This window comes from Bos mutus, chromosome 2 (genome assembly GCF_027580195.1).
Source record: "Bos mutus isolate GX-2022 chromosome 2, NWIPB_WYAK_1.1, whole genome shotgun sequence".
Lineage (NCBI taxonomy): Eukaryota > Metazoa > Chordata > Mammalia > Artiodactyla > Bovidae > Bos > Bos mutus.
In genome coordinates this window covers 60,721-81,439 of record NC_091618.1, presented here as the reverse complement: position 1 = coordinate 81,439, position 20,719 = coordinate 60,721, and the positions used below count along the sequence as shown (strand labels likewise).

General features: G+C 57.7%; 2 protein-coding genes across 2 annotated transcripts; one reads left to right on the top strand and one right to left on the bottom strand.

Moving 5' to 3' along the window:
• The first annotated feature begins 3,852 nt into the window (after nt 1-3,852).
• Nucleotides 3,853-7,701, top strand: HSPB7 (heat shock protein family B (small) member 7). The gene is made up of 3 exons (XM_005906011.3): nt 3,853-4,150; nt 4,651-4,796; nt 5,908-7,701. The coding sequence occupies exons 1-3, from the start codon at nt 3,967-3,969 to the stop codon at nt 6,085-6,087; spliced, it is 510 nt and encodes a 169-aa protein (XP_005906073.1). The 5' UTR covers nt 3,853-3,966; the 3' UTR covers nt 6,088-7,701.
• An 8,880-nt stretch (nt 7,702-16,581) lies between these two features.
• SRARP (steroid receptor associated and regulated protein) lies at nt 16,582-19,766 on the bottom strand. Its single transcript, XM_005906012.3, has 2 exons — nt 19,563-19,766; nt 16,582-17,452 (listed from the first exon to the last, which is right to left on the bottom strand). The coding sequence occupies exons 1-2, from the start codon at nt 19,648-19,650 to the stop codon at nt 16,938-16,940; spliced, it is 603 nt and encodes a 200-aa protein (XP_005906074.1). The 5' UTR covers nt 19,651-19,766; the 3' UTR covers nt 16,582-16,937.
• Nucleotides 19,767-20,719: the final 953 nt, after the last annotated feature.

Below are 20,719 nucleotides of genomic sequence, written 5' to 3'. Positions count from 1 at the left end.
GCAACAGGACAGGTAGGGGTCATCTGCAGGGGCCGAAGGTCAGGGCTGCACACTCTCAGAGTTGGGCACGGGAGGGATTTGGAAGATCAGAGGAGAGAGTGGAAGGGTCCACTCAAATGGTGATGCTGGCCCTGCCCGACAGGGCTGCTGGGAGGAGGAGCTTGATGCACCCGCTCCCACGCTCGGTTGGGGCAGGTTAAAGTCTGTGGCCTTTACCCGGAAGCCTCAAGCACAGCCACTGCCCCTGGGGTGCTATGGTGGGAGAGGCAGTTTCGCAGACTGGGGGGTCTGGACATGAAGATCTAGTCCAAGTTCCTCCCCCCGCCCCAACTCCCTGTTCTTGCTCCAGCCTGTCGGCCCCCTGCCCCAGCTCTGAGTGAAGGCAGGTCATCAAGGCAGGATCTTGGAGAGGTGTCCAGGCTTGGGAGCCAGGCAAACCAGGGTGGAACTTTGGGCTTTGTCCCTCGGCCTCTGTGACCCTGGGCAAGCACCCTCGCCTCTCCGAGGCTCCGTTTCTTTAAAATGGGCTGACACCTCTCACCTGCTTGGGTTTCCCTGAGCACTCACTGACTTGGAGGAGGGTTGAGCACAGTGCCTGGACACGGCAAAGATACAGTAACAATAAATGGAGCATTGGAGAGGGGCACTCACTCGTCTAAGATCACAAAGCAGATGCTGAACCCAGACTCAGATGCTATGGCTCTTCCTCTGCCCAGAGTCCTGCAGTTTCTGTGGCTTAGGCATTCAGGACGAGGGTTTAGGCATAGAGAGCAGAGGATCTCTGCCCGATACCACTTTTTGAAGACTTGGGCCAGAGATCTGGGACAACTCTTGCCCTCTTCCAGACAGCGCCCCCTTTCTGAAAATCATGATGGACCTTCAGTGACTTAAACTCCTGAGACCCCGAGCCACCCTCTGCCCCTAGACGTCAGGCCAAGTCAATCCAAGCTAGGAGCCCGTGTGTGCTGTGAGGGGTGGGGTGGGGGCTCACTGCTCTGCACAGACTGGGGCCCACCGTTGCTCGGCTGCTCCAACCCGTGTATAGTGACAGTGTCACCGGCCGCCCTGTTGATACCCCAAACCTGCATCTCCGGTCTCAGGCAGCCTCAGCTGGCCAGCCAGCAGCAGACGGCCACACCTCATCCCCTAGCCCTGCGAGCATCGGGAACCTGGGGTGAGGGTGGCAGGTGGACACCGTGCCTGCGGCGAGTCCCCCCAGAGCCAATCCCTGCATTGCAGATCCCCTCGTCTCCTGCTTCTGCATCAGGCCATGGGGGCGGAGGGCAGGCTTGATGCCAGGATAGCTCTCTCACCCCTAACTGGTCCTTCACCACTCGGGGCCTCGGTTTCCTCTTCTGTCCAGTGAGGGCTTCCCTGGGGGCTCAGACTATAAAGAATCCACCTGCAACGCAGGAAGCCCAGGTTCCATGCCTGGGTTGGGAAGATCCCCTGAGGAAATGGCAATCCACACACCAGTATTCTCGCCTGGAGAATCCCAGGGACAGAGGAGCCACGGAGCTACAATCCATGGGCTCACAAAGAGTGGGACACGACTGAGCGACTGACACTTCACTTCTTGCAATGAGGGGAGCGCGAGAGCCATGGGGCAGGGCCCTGTCTCTGCCTTGCTCATCACTGTCACGGGTACCCCAGAACCCAGACAATGCCTGGCACAGAGCAGCTGTTCAGCAGTTACCTGCTGAGCCGTGAGTTGTTTCCAAACATTGGCCTGTTGGCTGGTTGAGCAGGGAGCTGACGGGAGCAGTTTCCCATCAGAATCTCTGGGCATGTGGGAAGAGTCTGTGTTTGTTAAAAGTTCCTCCAGGAGGCTGAGGTGCCCTGGCAGGTCTGGGATTGAAGATGCTGCATCATCTCTGAAGCCCCTTCTGTCCCTAGGGTCTGAAGGGAGAGACAGGCGCAGAGACAGAGGAATGCCCTTAATGACCTTTCAGGGTCCCTCCTGGCCTCTGAAGCCAGTAGATCCAGTGCCTGTGTGGGTGACGCCTCGGGGACGGGGGAGGGGGAGGCACGGGGGGCGGGGGTGGGTAATGAGAGCTGACGTCCAGGAGCAGTGACTCAGGCCTCCACACCATGACTGTGTGTCTGCATTTAGCCACGGGCTCCTGTTTCCTGGCGGGCGGGCGGCAGGCCTCTGGGCCCCCCAGCCCCACCCCCACCGTCCCTCCGTCTCACCTCAGTGCTGGGGACTTCCTGGCAGCCCTGCTGGAAGCCCCTCTTTGGGGTGGGGTGACCCAGCCAGGCAGGAATCTCCACTGGAGAGACAGACCCCTCTGTTCCAGCCGCCACCCTGACCCCACTGCATGGACCACCAGCCCCAGTCATCACCCTGTAGCTGGACCCCCACCACACACACACCAAGGAGGAGGGTGTGCAGGAGCCAGACAAGAGAGGAATGGTATCCATGTTCAGGAGCCCCTGTTCTGATGGGGCAGACAGGCGAAGACCTGCCCCAGGGAGCTGCCAGTCTGAGAGGGGATGGGACACTGGAAGCCCGAGTCACACCCAGCCCCGGGGTGGGCAAGGCCAGCTGGTACAGCGGGCACCTGGGCAGGACCTCCTGTGTGGGCTGCAGCAGTCAGAGAGGCCGCCACAGGCAGGAGGAACCAGAGCTGGTCTGGGCAGGAGGGGAGCCAGCCCGGGGCCCCAGGCTCCCAGGTCAGCCTTCCCTGGCTTCACTCCCTGATGCCGCGTGACGTCAAGCCGGGCTCCGTGGACCTGTGGGTGGGCAGGGGCCTCTCGAGGGGTTCTGGGCCAGCCTGTCTCCTTACACGGATGTTCAGGGTGCCCTGGCTTCCTGGGGGGTTTGGGTCAGATACCTCGTTTCAGATCCCGGCCCCGCCACTTCCCAGGTGCAAGCCCCAGGCTCTCTGTGAGGCTCCGTTTCTCCATCTATACAATGGGAATACCCTCTCCTTGCAGGGATTGAATGAGGCCACGCTGGAAAGCTCGCAGCCAGGAGCCCTGGCCCAGCAGGCCCCTCAGAACTCAGAGCTAGAACGACCGTCTCGCCGAGCCTCCTTTACTCTGAATAAAACCTCGCCTGCTGCCTCCTCGGCCTCTCCTCTAAGCTGGAGGTCAGGCAAACACCTCCTGCGAACAGAACCTTCTATATCGTTAAGGACCATTCCTGAATCATCTGCTCTCCTCCCCTGAGTCCAGACCCAACCCACCCTGCCTCAGCTTTCTCTTCTGGGTCTTGAAATATTCCAGAGTCGGGGTGGTGGGAGGGGCAGGGGGCAGGGAGACAAGCCTGACATCTGGGTTCCCTGGGGGGCTGGGAGGGGAACAGCTGCAGGTTCTATATCCTCCTCCAGGGCCGTCTCAGGCCTCCCAAGAGATTGCCCTGAACGTTATCTGTTCTGGCTGGGGAAGCCCTTGCCTCACACAGGGATCCCGTGGGTGGGGGTCCCCCATGCACCCCTGACCTTGCATCTCCTGACCTCCCCAGATCCAGGGCCTTGGGCTTCTGCCCTGATCCCTGGCACCAACGGCTGAGAGAGAAAACCCTCTGCAAGAGGTCTGCAGTCTGATGGGGGAGGCACAGTTCTTCGACTGCTGGGGGAAGACAGGCCCAGAGACAGGAACGCACAGGGTCCTGAGGTGGGCCAGGGTCTGAGCGGTGGGGGGGACAGTACAGGACCCCACGCGGTTGCCACGGCGGCTCTGGGGCTGGAGTTATCAGCCTGGAATGCTGGGCAGTGAGCTCAGCCTCGCGGCCTCCCGCACTGGACTGTCAGCAGGGCGGTCTCACTGGAGAAGCTCCCCAGCCCCTCTGGGCCACGGAGAGGACTAAATTTAGCCGGTAGACAAGGGGCTGGCCCTGTGCCCAGGGCGGCCGGGCCTTATAAAGCGGCGGTGGCCGGTCCCCGGCAGCTCCCCGAGCCCACTGCCCCCGTGCTGCCTGTCTGCCCAGCCGGCCGGCCGGGGCCCGCCGCCGCCCCGTGGATGAGCCACAGGACATCCTCCACCTTCAGAGCGGAGCGGAGCTTCCATTCCTCCTCCTCCTCCTCCTCCTCGGCCTCCCACAGCCTCCCGGCCCAGGACCCACCCATGGAGAAGGCCTTGAGCATGTTCTCCGAGGATTTTGGCGGCTTCATGCGGCCCCACTCGGAGCCCCTGGCCTTTCCAGGCAAGCGCTCGGGGCCCCGTGGGGAGGGGGGCCACGTAGGGCGGGACCACCCGCTGCCACTGCGCCTCCAGCGACAGGTGCTACCGCTGCAGCCCCGTGCAGCCGCCGGGGCAGATGTGGCTGGACAGACAGATGTGGCCAGGACGGGCAGGCCTTCAGGAGACAGTGCTGGCCTGGGGTCAGCTCTGGTGCCGGGGTCCGCGGGGCCTGGGGCCAGGTCCTCTCTGGAGTTCTGAGAGCTGCGGGGCTCTGGGGAGGCACGCAGACCCCCTGCCGGCCTGGGGTGGGTCCCTGCAGAGTGTCCTACACGCACACCCCTCCCCCACAGCCTCTGCTGGGCAAGGCCCCGCCCCCTTGGTGCAGAAGGTGGGCTGCAAGAGGTGAGGGGGACGGGCTGGTTAGACAGTCAGGCCTCGGGGTCTGCCCCTTCACCCCGCACCCGAGAGGGAGCCAGAAACCTGGCCCTGGGGACAAGCCTGCCCTGTGCTCTGCCCACCCAGCACTCCCCACGGCCCGTGCTGGGGGGCCGGGCAACATCAAGACCCTGGGAGACGCCTATGAGTTTGCTGTGGACGTGAGCGACTTCTCACCTGAGGACATCATCGTCACCACCTCCAACAACCACATCGAGGTGCGGGCTGAGAAGGTGAGCCCGTCCCCCCGCCCCAGTCCTGGGCTTCACACCCGTACCCTCTGCACAGGGGCCCTCTCCCAGGTCCCATCCTGGGACCCTGCACCCTGACCGCAGCCCTCAACGCCCAGGACAAACAGGAGGCCTTGCTCCTGCAGCTGGTGGGCCACAGGACCCCTGTCACTAACCCAGGCTCCCAGGTTCTTTCTTCAGGAGCCAAGGGAGCCACGGGGAGCGGCGAGGGGCAGAGGGGTGCAGGAGGGGGCCCCCGGGAGGTGAGAGAAAGGGAGCTGAGAGGAGGAGGACGGCCCTCCCTCTAAGCCTGTGGGTGGTGGGCACCCCATGCCCGGAGGCAGCCGGGGCAGGAGCTCTTGCCCCTGATGCCCCTCAAGGCCTCGTTTCTCCCAGACCCAGAGGCCCAGCTAGCATCTCATCTCGGGACCCCTGAACTGGGCTCAAGGCTGGGCAGAGCCCTGCAGGTCAGGGCCTCACACCCTCCAAACCCCACGCTGCCTCCACCCACAGGTCCTCAGGGTCAGGAGGCTTGCACCCTGGAGGAGGGGGTGGCTGTGGCTGAACGGGCAGGTGCCCCTTAGAGGAGAGGGGCTGCCCAGGGCCGCCTCTGATTCCCGCGGCCTGGCTTCCTCCTTTGAGCCTGGAGGGCCCCCATCAGGGAGCCAGGCCCTGCGGATGCCAGGACCAGTGGGCAGCACGTGCCCGCCCTGCCCCCACCAGTGACTCAGCGACCCCGGCTCTGCTGGACACTGTGCTGGCGGTGTCAGGGGGCGTGCTGCCAGCGGCTGATGGACACCCACGAGCGGGCATTCGAGCGCAGGGACCTGGAAACGCCCCCTCCTCCTTTGAGCTCCTCCACCAAGCTCCGCCCTCCCCCGGGCCTGCTGGGGTCCTTTGAGCTCCTCTGCACGCATCCACGCTCGGCGCTCAGCCCGTGGGCACCACTGCCCCAGGGCAGCTCCGATGCCAGCCTCTCGCGCCTGAGAGCAGGAGCTCAGGGCGCGTGGGGCCCAGCTGGGGTGGGAGCAGGGAGCAGGGGCTGGGGCTTGACGTGAGCAGGCGGGGCTGGGGGGGGGGTGCAGCTCGCCCTGACCCTTCGCCCCTTCCCCAGCTTGCAGCCGATGGCACCGTCATGAACACCTTCGCTCACAAGTGCCAGCTGCCTGAGGACGTGGACCCCACGTCGGTGACCTCGGCCCTGCGGGAGGACGGCAGCCTCACCATCCGGGCCCGGCGCCAGCCCCCCACGGAGCACGTGCAGCAGACCTTCCGGACGGAGATCAAGATCTGAGGCCGCCCCTGCCCCACCCCCAACTACCCCGTGTCCTGTTCTCCCCGCTGGCCAGCCAGAGTGGCTCTCCTGATCCCCTCGTGACAGCGCTGGGGACATCTCAGCCCAGGTTCCGGGCCCTGACACCCCACCCCACCCCAGACCCCAGGTGGGTCATCCCCACCCCCAAATGAGGGCTTCTGCTCTACCCAGGGCAGGTCGGGGACCCCCCCGCCTCACTCGTGACCCCCAGATTGCAGATGCAGCCTTAATCCAGAAGAAAAGGTTTGGGATGGGAACAGGAGATGCAGAGAACCCGGTTTGGAGAAGGGGCTTGGGACAGGCAATCCGGGCAAATAATCTGCAGGACAGACAGACAGACATAGTCTTTCATCTTTGGAGTCTCTGCAGGGCAGGGCAACTGGGCACCCGGGACGCCCTTGGCCAAGGGAAGCAGGAGGGCAGAGGCAGGTCGCCGGCAGAGGTGCCCACAAAACCGAACTGCCCAGGCACAGAGAGGCCAGGAGACAGCCCTGATGGTCCGCTTCCCCGCGGCCGCTCTCCAAGCCCCGAGCCGACTGCCAGGCTGCCCGCCCACAAGGTGCCCCATCCAGCCCGCTGCCCCCGGGCAGGGCCATGTTGTGTCTGTATATAGACGGGGTTTTCCCAATACAGCTGGTTCGTGATAAACTGTGTGAACCGTCTGTTACCTGCTCATGCCTCCAGGGAAGGCTGGGCGGAGGGGCGGGGCTGACCCTTCCTCCTCCCACCCGGAGACCTGGGCTCCCAGGACTGTCTCCGCCGCAGACAAGTCACCCCACAAGAGGAAGTATGGATGGGGCTTGAGTCCTCAAGGTAGGACCCCAGCTTCCCGCCAACCTTCCCTTGTGGCCGTCCGCCTCCCCCATCCTCCCTATCTATGATCTGTGAAGCGATAGGCGTGGCATGTGTGTGTAGCACACACACACACACAGGTGCACACACACACATGCCCAGTTACGCTTGTCCTTCAAATACAAAGCGTTACCATTGATTGCAGCCAAATTCAGAACATTCTATTTTTATTTCTCAATTTTTGGTCACACCCTGCAGCCTGTGGGGCCTTAATTCCCTAAGCAGAGATTGAACCCGCACCTGCTGCGTGGGGAGGTGGAGCCTTAACCACCGCCACCAAGAAAGTCTCAGAGCACTCTAAAAGCAGGTTTACAATCTCCACTTTTATCAGTGGGGACAGAGTCTGAGCAGCTGAGCGGCCAGCTTGCCCACTGAAGGCTGGGTTTGAACCCAGGATGTCAGAAGCTGCTCTCCAACCAGCCGTGCTCCTCTGTGCAGAGGGGAAGAGCTCCCTGTTCTGCCTTTCAGCCCTGCACCCACTCCACAGCTTCCTGTTAGAGAGAGAATGCCCCACCCCTGTCCCTCCTCATCTCCAGGCCAGGACAAGGACCTCCTGCCAGCCTCCATTTTGGGGACCCCCAGCTGCCCCCCATGACCTGGTGCAGTCTCCCACATTCAGAGGCAGGGCTGAGGGGTTGCAGTAGGGGGCCCCAGCTCTGTGAGGTCGCCTCAGGGGACGACGGGGGTGGTGGGGTCCTGGCGTTGTATCCTGCACACACAATAAACAGCAGAATCACCAGCTTCTGGAGGTCACCCGCCTGAGGTTTTCAAGCTTGGGGTAGGGCAGGAATGGAAAGCTGGATAAACGGTGTCTTTCTTGAGACTGGGGAGTGGGGTGGTAGCTCAAGTAAAGGTCAAGACCACACAGAAAGGTGGGTTCCTTTGGCCTCCTGCCTTGGCTCCCAGGCCCACGTGGGGAGTCTTCTGGGAATGGTTTCCCTGAAACCCTTGCGTCGCCTTCTCTTCCAACTGCCAGCCCCTGCTCCTACCTGCCAGGCGCTGTCCCAGGCATGGGGACGCCTACAGTTGGTCAGCTGCACTGGGCGGCTTTTGAAGTCTGTCTTGTACCAGCCGGGTGCTGACGACCAGTGAGGCTAAGGGACTAACCTAGGGGCACACAGCCCCGGGCAGAGGCCGGCTGGGACCTGGCTGGGGAGCAGACCGGTTCAGAGTCTGAGCGCCCTTTGGAAGGACGCCCCACACGCACCACCAGGCGCTACTGAAATCGGAGTTCCAGGCAGCTCGGCGCAGTCTGGAGGAGGGGAGGGAAGGGAGGCAAGGGGCGCGGTATTTCCAGTCTTCGTGACTCACTGATTCCACCGGGCTATTTGCAGCCCCGACACTCATCGCTGAGGAGCTGGGGGGAGGAGGGACCAGCTCTCCCCCTTCTCCGACCCCCACTTGGGGCCAGGCTCACCTTGGCGTCCCCAGCCCAGCGGCGTCCCTCCCTGGGCCAGGAAAGGGGGCAGCTCCCCGGTGGCCAATGGGGCCGAATGTTCCCACCCCGCGGGCCCCAGCGGCCCCTCCCCAGACTGCGCTTTTAGAGGCTGAGGGAGCTCTGGAGACTGAAGGCGCCCCACTGCCAAGGTGACCCGCGGAAGAGGAGGGCGGGGCTGGGGACAGCGGGCTCCGCGCGTTGGCTCCGCCCCCTGACATCCGGGCTGGCGGCCGCGCTTTGTCTCCGCTGGTCCCCCACGCTTTCCCGGCTAAAAATAGACCTGGCTGCGGGTCCTGGGCTCCGCCCCTACCACGTGAAAAATAATTATAGCAGCCCCATTCATTGAGCGCCTAGTGTGTGCCAGACACCTGCTCATGCCCACCATCCTGCGAGGTGGGCACCAAGGAAGACAGGAGGCTCAGAGAAGTCAAGTAACTGGGCCAAGGTCACACAGCTGGGAAGGGGCATGGCTAGAATGTGAATCACTGTGGCTCTAGAATGTCCTCTGCTGGGTCAGCTCAGATCAGTCCCCACTCCCTGCCCTCCTGTATAGAGAAGGGGAACCCTTACATCTTATAGCTTTAGCAGAGGGTGTGGGCAGGAGGCAGGGGAGGTTGAAAGCATGCAACCTTCCAGGGCTGGAGATCTGCGAGCAAGTCCAGGTCCAGTACCTGATGGGTGTGGAGGACCTAGGAGGTGCCTTCACTTTCAAAGACCTACCCCAGACCAAAAGCCTTCTCTTCCTGGAAGTCCTCCAGAGTCACCAGCTCAGAGTCACAGAGCTCAAGGAACCCTAGGCCCAAAACCTGTGTTTAAAAGAAGCTCAGATTCAGATGAGATGAGCACATGCCTGGGGCTGAGGGCAGACCTGAGGCTTGGTTGGCTAGCCCCATATCCTCTGGGAGTCACTCCCAACTCCTCATGGTTTGATGGGGGGACCCAGGCCCCCGGAGGGGTAGGGCCTTGCCCTCAGTAACACAGCAAGTCAGTGGCAGAGATGGGGTGAAGACCAGGCCTCTGGAACTGCAGGCCAGAGCTTCTTTACCAGACCATCCCCTAGCCCCAGCCCACCCTTCCCTGACCCCCTCCCCGTTGCACGCCTCCATTGGCCCTCACCCCTTCTGTTTCCCATCTGCTTTGGATCCCAGGTCTGCGATGGCAGAAGATGCCTTATTCTGCCTTCTTGCTTCCAAGCCCAGCATGGGAAAGGAGCTAAGTAAATGCTTGTGGAATTTTTAAAAAAGCTCAGAAGGCTTAGTAAAGAGTGGAGGGTCCCTGGTGGCCCAGTGGAGAAGAATCCACCTGCCAATGCAGGGGATGTGGGTTCATCCCTGGTTCTGGGAGATTCCACATGCCGCGAAGCAAGCAAGCCCCTTTGCCTCAGCTACTGAGCCCGCGCGCTGCGCTGAAGCCTGCATGCCTAGAGCCTGTGCTCCACGGAGAAGCCCGTGCGCCGCAGCGAAGAGCAGCCTCCGTCGCCGCAACTAGAGAAAACCAGGGCGCAGCGGCGAAGACCCAGCGCAGCCAAAAATACACAAATAAAATCTAAAAACTTCCTTTTTTAAAAAAAAGAGTGGGGGCTCAGGACCTCCCTGGTGGTCCAGTGATTTGGGTTTGACCCCTGGTCAGGGAACTAAGATCCCACATGCCGGGGCGGGGAGGAGGGCAGCTAAGCCGGAACGCCGCGCATATGCCGAGCGAGCTGGCGTGCCACAACCAGAGAGTCCGCGAAGCCTCAACGAGAGGCTCCTGTGCGCGGCAGCTGAGACGCGATGCGGGCAAATAAGTCAAAAAGCGTAGTTCAAGCGGGGCCCTAGACATGGGCAGGTGACTAACGATCGAAAGTGTATGATGTATGAAGCGAAGTGAACTGAAGTCGCTCAGTCGTGTCCGACTCTTTGCGACCCCATGGACTGTAGCCTACCAGGCTCCTTAGTCCACGGAATTTTCCAGGCAAGAGTACTGGAGTGGGTTGCCATTTCCTTCTCCAGGGGATCTTCCCAACCCAGGGATCGAACCCGGGTCTCCCGCACTGAGGGCAGACGCTTTACCGTCTGAGCTACCAGGGAAGCACGTATAATGTATGCTGCTGCTGCTACTGCTGCTGCTAAGTCGCTTCAGTCGTGGCCGACTCTGTGCGACCCCATAGACGGCAGCCCACCAGGCTCCCCGGTCCCTGGGATTCTCCAGGCAAGAACACTGGAGTGGGTTGCCATTTCCTTCTCCAGTGAATGAAAGTGAAAAGTGAAAGGGAAGTCGCTCAGTTGTGTCCGACTCTAGCGACCCCATGGACTGCAGCCTAGCAGGCTCCTCCGTCCATGGGATTCTCCAGGCAAGAGTACTGGAGTGGGGTGCCATTTCCTTATCCAATGCATGAAAGTGAAAAGTGAAAGAGAAGTCCCTCAGTCGTGTCCAACTCTTCACGACCCCATGGACTACAGCCCACCAGGCTCCTCCGTCCATGGGATTCTCCAGGCAAGAGCATTGGAGTGGGGTGCCATTGTTTTCTCCCGTATGATGTATAGATTTCATTAAAAGAAAAGGAGTGGAGGATCAGTTGTAGACTCTGGAGCCACACCACCTGGGTTCAAATCTCGTCTCTGCTGCTTGTGAGCTCTGTGATCTTGAATAAGTAACTTATCTCTGTTGCACCATGGCAAGAACACACAGAAGAGCTGGACAAAAAAGATCTTCATGACCCAGATAACCACGATGGTGTGATCATTCCCCTAGAACCAGACATCCTGGAATGCGAGGTCAAGTGGGCCTTAGGAAGCATCACTATGAACAAACCTAGTGGAGGTGATGGAATTCCAGTGGAGCTACTTCAAATCCTAAAAGATGATGCTGTGAAAGTGCTGCACTCAATATGTCAGCAAATTTGGAAAACTCAGCAGTGGCCAGCAGGACTGGAAAAGGTCAGTTTTCATTCCAATCCCAAAGAAGGGCAATGCCAAAGAATACTCAAACTACCACACAATTGCACTCATCTCACACGGTAGTAAAGTAAGGCTCAAAATTCTCCAAGCCAGGCTTCAACAGTATGTGAACCGTGAACTTCCAGATATTCAAGCTGGTTTTAGAAAAGGCAGAGGAACCAGAGATCAAATTGCCAACAACCGCTGGATCATCGAAAAAGCAAGAGAGTTTCAGATAAACATCTATTTCTGTTTTATTGACTATGCCAAAGCCTTTGACTGGGTGGATCACAATAAACTGTGGAAAATTCTTCAAGAGATGGGAATACCAGACCACCTGACCTGCCTCCTGAGAAATCTGTATGCAGATCAGGAAGCACTAGTTAGAACTGGACATGGAACAACAGACTGGTTCCAAATAGGAAAAGGAGTACATCAAGGCTGTATATTGTCACTCTGCTTATTTAACTTGTATGCAGAGTACATCACGAGAAACGCTGGGCTGGATGAAGCACAAGCTGGAATCAAGATTGCCGGGAGAAATCTCAATAACCTCAGGTATGCAGACAACATCACCCTTATGGCAGAGAGCAAAGAAGAATTAAAGAGCCTCTTGATGAAAGTGAAAGAGGAGAGTGAAGAAGTTGGCTTAAAACTCAACATTCAGAAAACGAAGATCGTGGCATCTGGTCCCATCACTTCATGGCAAATAGATGGGGAAACAGTGGAAACAGTGGCAGACTTTATTTTTTTGGGCTCCAAAATCACTGAAGATGATGATTACAGCCATGAAATTAAAAGACGCTTGTTCCTTGGAAGGAAAGTTATGAGCAACCTAGATAGCATATTAAAAAGCAGAGACATTACTTTGCCAACAAAGGTCTGTCTACTCAAGGCTATGGTTTTTCCAGTGGTCATGTATGAATGTAAGAGTTGGACTGTGAAGAAAGCTGAGCGCCAAATAATTGATGCTTTTGAACTGTGGTGTTGGAGAAGATTCTTGAGAGTCCCTCGGACTGCAAGGAGATCCAACCAGTCCATCCTAAAGGAGATCAGTCCTGAGTGTTCATTGGAAGGACTGATGCTGAAGCTGAAACTCCAATACTTTGTCCACCTGATGCGAAGAACTGACTCATTTGAAAAGCCCCTGATGCTGGGAAAGATTGAAGGTGGGAGGAGAAGGGGACTTCAGAGGATGAGATGGTTGGATGGCATCACCACCTCAATGTCATGGGTTTGAGTAGACTCTGGGAGTTTGTGATGGACACGGAGGCCCGGTGTGCTGCAGTCCATGGGGTCGAAAAGAGTCGGACACGACTGAGCGACTGAACTGAACTGGACTGTTGCACCATGAAGCGGTGGCAGCAGGCTGCACCTGCCGTGGCTGCTCTGTGACGCACTCAGAGGGCTTGGTGCCTGACGGCTGGCTGTGGCTCACATATGCCATGTGCTGAAGACACCAGAGGGCTCAGTTAGATCCCCTAATCTCGTTTCTGTTTGGATCCTGACACTGTCTCTGGCTCCATTAAGATGAAGACTTGGACTGGAAGGGCAGAGGAGCTGCCTTGTACCTGGGGTCCCCTTTCTAGGAAAAGCAGGTGAAGCAGACGGGAAAGGTAGGTTCCTGGGACTTCCTGGTGGTACGGTGGATGAGAATCCGCCTGCCAGTGCCGGGGACACGGGTCCAATCCCTGGTTCCAGAGGACTCCGCATGCCATGGAGCAACTACAGCCCTTGCACCACAACCACTGAGTCTGAGCTCTAGAGGCACCTACTGAGCCTGGAACCCGTGCTCTGTGACAAGAGGAGCCGCCGAAACGAGAAGCCCCAGCGCCGCAAGGAGCAGCCCCCGCTCACCGGCCTAGAAAGCCCGAGCGCAGCAGCACAGACCCGGCGCCACCAAAAATAATTAATAATGATAAAGTGGTCAGTTCTGCAAGGCCCTCCTGGAAGACCTGTCTGGGCACTGGGGGTGGGGGAGGTGGGCCAGAGAAGCACTTGGAAGCCTTGGTTTCCTCTTCCACAAACAAAGATCAGGTCGCACCCTCCCAGGCCCGCTGTGACAGCCAGAGCCAGATGGTGTTTAGTGTAAGCTCGGGAAAAATGCTAAGGTCCTGTAAAATCTCTGTGCTTGTTTTCTGAATGAGGAAACCCAAGCTTCCACCCTCTGACTCTGCCCTCACCTGGGAGAGGGTCTTGAGGAGCAGGGAGGCTGGGGTCTGCCAGGCTGGGGCCCCAGGCAGGAGCCTCTGGGCGGCGGGATGGTGCTGTTTACAGTCAGCACAGCGCGCCTGAGCTCACCCCGAGTAGCCCCAGGCCTGTCCTGAGCTCTGGAGCCCTCCAGCGCCTGGACCCAGGGGCAGCTCTCCCTGGGGGTCTGAGGAATGCTGGCGGGGTGGGGGCCCTGGGGAGCCTCCCTGAGGGGCATCAAGCCGGGCCGCTGGCCCCAGGGAGCCGGAGGGGAGAGAGCGGACCGAAAACCTGCCTCTCCCTCCCTGCTTCCCTCCCTCCTTTCTGCTTCTTCCTCCCTTTCTTCACTCACAATTCTTGAGCACGCACCACGCCCCAGTCCTGATAGGCATGGCTGCCAACTGTTACTCAGTGGTTCAGGAAAGTCTTTCTTCTTTGTTGGTTCATTGTCTCAACAGCTTTTCGGTAAGTTTCTGTTATATGGTGGGTAGATAAAGCTCTGAGGATGCGCCGTCCCCACCTCAGCCCTGGCTCTGCCACTCGCTGTCTGCATGACCTTGGGCCAGTCACTCCTCCCAGCCGGGCCTCAGTCTCATCTGTACAATGGGATGGCCCCCACAGGACTGTGGGGAAGAGATGAGGTTTCCTCCTCCACCCGTGTGCCCAGCTCAGTGAGGGCCTCAGTCACTCGGTCAACCCTCAGATGCCCCTGCCCACTGCCAGGCCCTGGGGACTGCTCCTTGGGGACTGTTCCTTGGAGACTGCTCCTTGGGGAATGATCCCTGGGGACTGCTCCTTGGGGAATGATCCCTGGGGACTGCTCATTCACTCCTTCCGCAAACACGAGCAGAGCACCTGCAGCTCAGTACAGGCTTATGACGCTATAACTGCGCAGTCACTCTGCCTGGGGTTTGGACTTGGTGACCTGGCGTAAATCATTTCATCTCTCTGTGCCTCAGTGTCTTCACGGGTCCAGTGTGAGAGGAACTGGCATGTGGTGTGTATAAAACCATCAATAGCGGCTATTCCAGAGGAAAGGGACACTGATTAGAGTGAAAGCGGGGCTTCTGAAAGCTCGGCCCTCCCCCAGCCCGGAAGGCGGGGCCGCCCAGTCTGATGCTGGGGCGACACCTGCTGGCAGGAAGCTAGGCCTGCAGCCCCACCCTCTTATGAGGGCTCTCAGACTCCCTTCCAGCCCTGTCTCTGGGCTCTGCTAGTCCAGTGATTCTCAGCAAGGGGAGGACAGAGGAGGGGATGTAAACGGTCCAGACTTCTCTCTCACCACCTCTCTAGGACGGATCATTACTCCCTTTGCCTGGAGTAAGATGCAGCTTCCTCCCCTGCCTTCCTCTCCCAGCACAAGAGCTAAGGAATCTTTTTTTATAAGGCAGGTTGTGATTTCCAGCAGTCCCCACCTCAGAGTAAAATAGAGACCTCCTCGTGGCCTGCGAGGCCTCCTGTGAGAGGCCCCTGTCGCTTCCCTGGCCTCTCTGTTTTCAGTGTGTATGTGCATCCTCTCCCCCAGCTGGAGGACAAGCTCCTTGATGGCAAAGCCTTGTCTGTCTGTCACTGCCGCATCCCAGGGTCTAGCCCAGAGCCTAGCATACAGTAGGCACCCAACAAATACTTGGTGAATGAATGAATGGCTCCTCCAGCCAGACTGAACGACGGGCCCTTCTCCCTGGAGCACTCCGCACCCTTGCCCCTTGCCCTTCTCCCTGGCGCACCCCCACCCTGCCCCTTGCCTTGGTATGACTCACTCACTGGTCAGCTTTTAGTTTAGATGCCACTTCCTGCACGAAGCCCTCCTTGATCTCCTCCCCTGAGTGGCCTGGGCGCCCTCCTCCAGCCCCAGTCTCATTCTGTGTGCCTTACCGCTGCACGTATCAGAAGTCACGACAACCAACGGTCGTCTTTCTCGCCTCCCCTACCAGGCTACGAGCTCCTTGAGGACAGGGTCTGCTTTCTCTAGGTCCCCTCTGTTTAGAAGAGACCCTGCCAGGAGGAGAGGCCATCTGCTGTAGGGCTGGTTTGGCTTCTAAGCCCAACTGCGTCTGTCTATGGGCCTCGAGTACATTCCTCAACTTCTCTTTGCCATGGTTCTCTAAACTGTGAAATGGGTAAAAACAACAACAACAACAACAACAACAACAACAAAACGGCGCTTCTCTGTACTGGCATTTGGAGGCTGTCATTTCCCTGGCACAGAGCAAATGGCCAATACACGTCAGCCACCAGCGTTGTGTGTGCATGCTGAGGCACTTCCGTCGTGTCCGACTCTTTGCATCTCTATGGACTGTAGCCCACCGGGATCCTCTGTCTGTGAGATTCTCTAGGCAAGAATACTGGAGTGGGTTGCCATGCCCTCCTCCAGGGAATCTTCAGGACCCAGGGATTGAAACTGTGTCTCATTTGTCTCCCACATTGGCAGGCAGGTTCTGTACCATGAGTGCCACCTGGGAAACTCACCAGTTTACTAGGTTTGTAGAAACCTAGTAAAGCATTAGTGAATAAATGAACATTCAGCAATTTTAATCCAAGAGGCTTGAGACCCTCTTTGTCAGCATCTCTTAGACCTCCCTCTCTCCTCACAGCAGCTCCTACTTCCTGCTGAGGACCAGGACTGCCCTGCGGGAGAGGCATAGAGCTCCCCCACCTACTTTTCTGTCCCTAGGGGCAGTGGAAGCCTGGCATGCAGTGGGTGCTCAGTAAATAATATCTCATTTTCATCTGTTCAAGCATGCTACTTCCTTCCCTTTCTGAGTACTTCCACCCCATCCTGAGAAGCCAGTTCCCCTTATTTCCCACCCCACCTGGGTCCTTAAATCACCATCCTGAGTCCCGTGCCCTCCCGGTGATTCCTGGTGACCTACAGCCTCGCACGTGGGCGAAGATGGCTGCAGTCACTTACCGCCCCTGCCCGTTGTGCTGGGAGGTTCTGACTCCTGCTCTGGATGAGAAACCAACCAGGTGACCCTAGGGAGGGTAGTTCCCAGTGCTGTTCCACCATTTTCCATCCCACCACCTTGCTCAGTGTCTACACAGCATTCATTACACTGCTCGAATAGTCTTTATTCGGTTGTTTAACTTTTCTCCCCCACCCTCAAGCTTACAAACTCCAAGAAAGCTGCAGTGTCTTTTCCAGCACCTTGCAGAGCTGGCAGTTTGGAGATGCTGTGTTAGAGTGTGCTGTGTGACTGAGTCAGCCTCATTCTACGTGACGGCGCCTTATCCTGCTGCCGCTGAAAGGCTAGCAAAGATGCAGAGGAAGGAAGGAGGATACTTGGTGCTGTTTCAGATGTCCTTTAGGATCCAACTCTCCTTCCCTGGCTCAGGCACAAAAGCCTTCTGCTCAGCTGGGGAAGCGGGAGTGGATGCTGGGAATCGTGCATGGACCCCTGACCCTCTCTGCCACGGCCAGGCTCCTGCAGTCAATCCGCCTGTGCGCAGACACAGGAGGAGAGGGCCTTGAGGGAGCCGATGACCGTTCCCCACGCGGAGGACCTCGAGGACACGGCCTTCACGGGGCTCCCCTTGGCTTCAGGAGCCTCCGCAAGGCCTTCGGGGCTGGCTGGGGGGGAAGCTGGGGCCGTAGTCCCTCTGCAAGGCCCCCCGGCCTGGGCAAGGCCCCCCCTACTTAGCGGAGCCTCCAGAGTCAGGTTGGAGGACTGCTTTTCTCCGCATAACAAGATGTAGGTCTTCATTGGAGGGACGGCAGGTCCCGGGTTGGGACCAGGGGTGCGGGGTGGCCCTGGGGGTGCTGCCAGGGAGATCTGCTTCCCTCGCGCACAGTCGATGACGAAGGTCAGGTGGGCTCTGGGGACGGCCTTCTGCCGGCGCGCCGGCCTTCCACTTGGAAGGGAGCAGAGGGCTGGAGGTTCGTGCTGGCGCAGCGCGGGGCCAGCTCCAGTGGTTCGCGTGTTCGTCCACTCAGCGGGGAGTTTTTCTGTTAATAAAATAAAAATAAATAATTTTTATTTTATATTGGGGTATAGTTGATTTGCGCTTCCCTGGTGGCTCGGGGTAAAGAATTCGCTTACCATGCAGGAGAAGGGGGTTGGATCCCTGGGTCGGGAAGATCCCCTGGAGAAGGAAATGGCTACCCACTCCAGTATTCTCGCCTGGAGAATCCCATGGACAGAGGAGCCTGGGGGACTGCAGTCCGTGGGGTTGTAAAAGTCTTAGCAACCAAAGAACAGCGGTAGGTGATTTACCATGCTGAGTTAGTTCTAGGTGAACAGCACAGTGATCCAGTTATTTATATATCAAACATACATCCATTCTTTTTTAGATTCTTTTCCCATATCTGTAATTACAGAATTTTGTAAACAATATGTATTTACTTATTTATTTGGCTGCACAGGGTCTTAGCTGCAGAATGCCGGATTCTTTACCTTTGTGTCACGTGGGATCTTTTAGTTGAGACATATGGGATGTAGTTCCCCAACCAGAGATCAAACCCAAGCCCCCTGCATGGAGAGCACGAGGTCTTAGCCAGTGGACCAGGGAAATCCTGTTATCACAGAATACTAAATAGACTTCCCTCAACAGGGGTTTAACTGTATGTTGTACGTGCTAAATTGCTTCAGTCGTGTCTGACTCTTTGAGACCCTATGGACTGTTACCCACCAGGCTTCTCTGTCCATGGGCATTCTCCAGGCAAGAATACTGGAGTGGGTAGTCTTTCCCTTCTCCAGGGGATCCTCCCAACCCAGGGATCCAACCCACATCTCTTACATCTCCTACACTGGCAGGTGGGCTCTTTACCACTGGTGCTACCTGGGAAGTTCTAACTGTAGGTTAGTTGACACACAAAAATGGGAAGCCGGTGGGGCTTAACAGCATGCATTTCAGCACTGGGGAGGCCTGAGTATGAATCTGTCTCCTCCCCACCCCCCCTCAGCCCTCTGCCTTCCGGGAGCGCAGAGCCCACCACATCAGAGCCTCTCAACCCCACCACGCCTCCAAGCTGCTTGGGCATCTTGTTATTATGCAGATTCTCAGGTGGCTCCATGGAAAAGAATCTGCCTGCAATGCGGGACACCTGGGTTCGATCCTTGGGTCGGGAAGATCCCCTGGAGAAGGGAATGGCTACCCATTCTAGTATTCCTGCCTGGAGAATTCCATGGACAGAGGGGCCTGGCAGGCTACAGTATATGGCTCTCAAAGAGTCAGACGTGACTGAGCGACTAACACTTTCACTTCATTTCTGGTACAGCAGGTCTGGGCCGGGGCCTGACGGTCTGCATTTCTGAGAGGCGCCCAGGGAATGCCGATGCTGCCGGCCCACGGACCACACTGTGCTGAGTAGCAGGAGGAAAGCCCGACCTCCTTTTACAGGTGAGGGAACTGAGGCTCAGCTGGTGCAGACGTCAGTGGCCCCAGGAAGCACCGCTGCTCCCCCATCCCCCTACCATACTCTTATCCACCTGTCCCCTCGGGCCCGGGGATCCTTGCTCTGTCTTTCCCCACCAAACAGGGGGCAGCCGTGAGCCAACCCAGGGGCTTATCAATGAACCAACCCAGGGATTTATCAATGAAGCAAGTGCCAGAGCAGGTCTCTCTGAATCCAAAGCCTTTGCTCTTTGAAAAAAACGTTTCAAGTTGCCCAAATGATAAACAAAGCCATCCTCTTGACTACGTGCTCGTCGCCACGACCCAGGCTCAGAAGGAAGCTTCTCTTCTGCTAAGTTAGTTAATGCAGGAAATGTGGCTGATCCTTGAACAATGCCAGTTTGAACTGTGGGTCCACTTACATGTGGATTTGTTTTCAATAAATACCCATTCCTACACAATCCGTAGTAGGTAGAGTCTGTGGATGTGGACTCTCAAATACAAAGGGATGATTGTAGTTATAGCCTGATTGTCCACTGCTCGGAGGATCAGCGCCCCAGCCCCCAAGCTGTTCAAGGGTCAACTGTAAATGAAGCTCACCCGTGGCTTGAGAATCTTGGCAGCCCTGGAGGGAGGCTGTCTGTCCTTTCCTGCCACCCCCACTCCATGGCCTCCCCAGTCCCTCTCAGCTGCAGGGCTGAGGCCCTCTCTGCACCTCTTACCTGAGCTGGTCTCCAGGTTCGCCTCAAGTCCCCCAGGGCGGGCACTCGGGTCTCTGGTGTCTTCTGAGGGGGCCGTGACTGCTGCCATGGCACCTGGCTCAGCACTGGCAGAGGAAGCTGTTTTCAGCAGCCTTGTCCAGAATGCGGGTCCACACCCAAGGACCAGACCTTTTATATTTACCAGATCCGGATCTGCTGAGTGAATTCCACCAGGAGCACAGGAACTGGCCTGGAGCAGTTGGGGGATTGCTTTGATCAACGGGTTTATGTCAACAGGATTGCAGTCCAGTGGCTGGGAGGCAGGCCTTCTACCAAACACACAGTTTCTTCCAAGCTCAGCAGCTTCCTCCCCTGGGACGAGGCTGGGAACCATCTCTTCCAGGTCTCAGTTTCCCGAACCTCAGTCATTGCCTGGCTGCATTCCCAGTTGTTAGCTGTTTTATTTATTTATTTTTGGTCCCACCTAAGAGAAGGGACTGGCAGAGGATGAGATGGTTAGAGAGCATCACTGACTCAATGGACATAAATTTCAGCAAACTCCAGGAGACGGTGGTGGACGGAGTTCTGGATGGTGGAAAGTCCAAGATCAAGATGCTTATCGATTCTGGTGCTTTGTGAGCACCTGCCTACTAGTTCATAAATAGCTATCTTTTTGCTGTGTCTTCACCTCACAGAAAGTGCAAGAAAGGTCTCTGGGATCTCTTTTTATAAAGGCACTAACCCCATCATAAGGGTTCTACCCTCATGACCTAATTACCCCTCCCCGAAGACCCCACCTCTTCAGTTCAGTTCAGTCACTCAGTCGTGTCCGACTCTTTGTGACCCCAAGGACTGCAGCACACCAGGCTTCCCTGTCCATCACAAACTCCCAGAGCTTGCTCAAACTCATGTGCATCGAGTCCGTCAGCCCATCCAACCATCTCATCCTCTGTTGTCCCCTTCTCCTCCCACCTTCAATCTTTTCCAACATCAGGGTCTTTTCTAATGAGTCAGTTCTTTGCATCAGGTGGCCAAACTATTGGAACTTCAGCTTCAGCATCAGTCCTTCTAATGAATATTCAGGACTGATTTCCTTTAGGGTAGACTGGTTGGATCTTCTTGCTGTCCAAGGGACTTTCAAGAGTCTTCTCCAACACCACAGTTCAAAAGCAGCAATT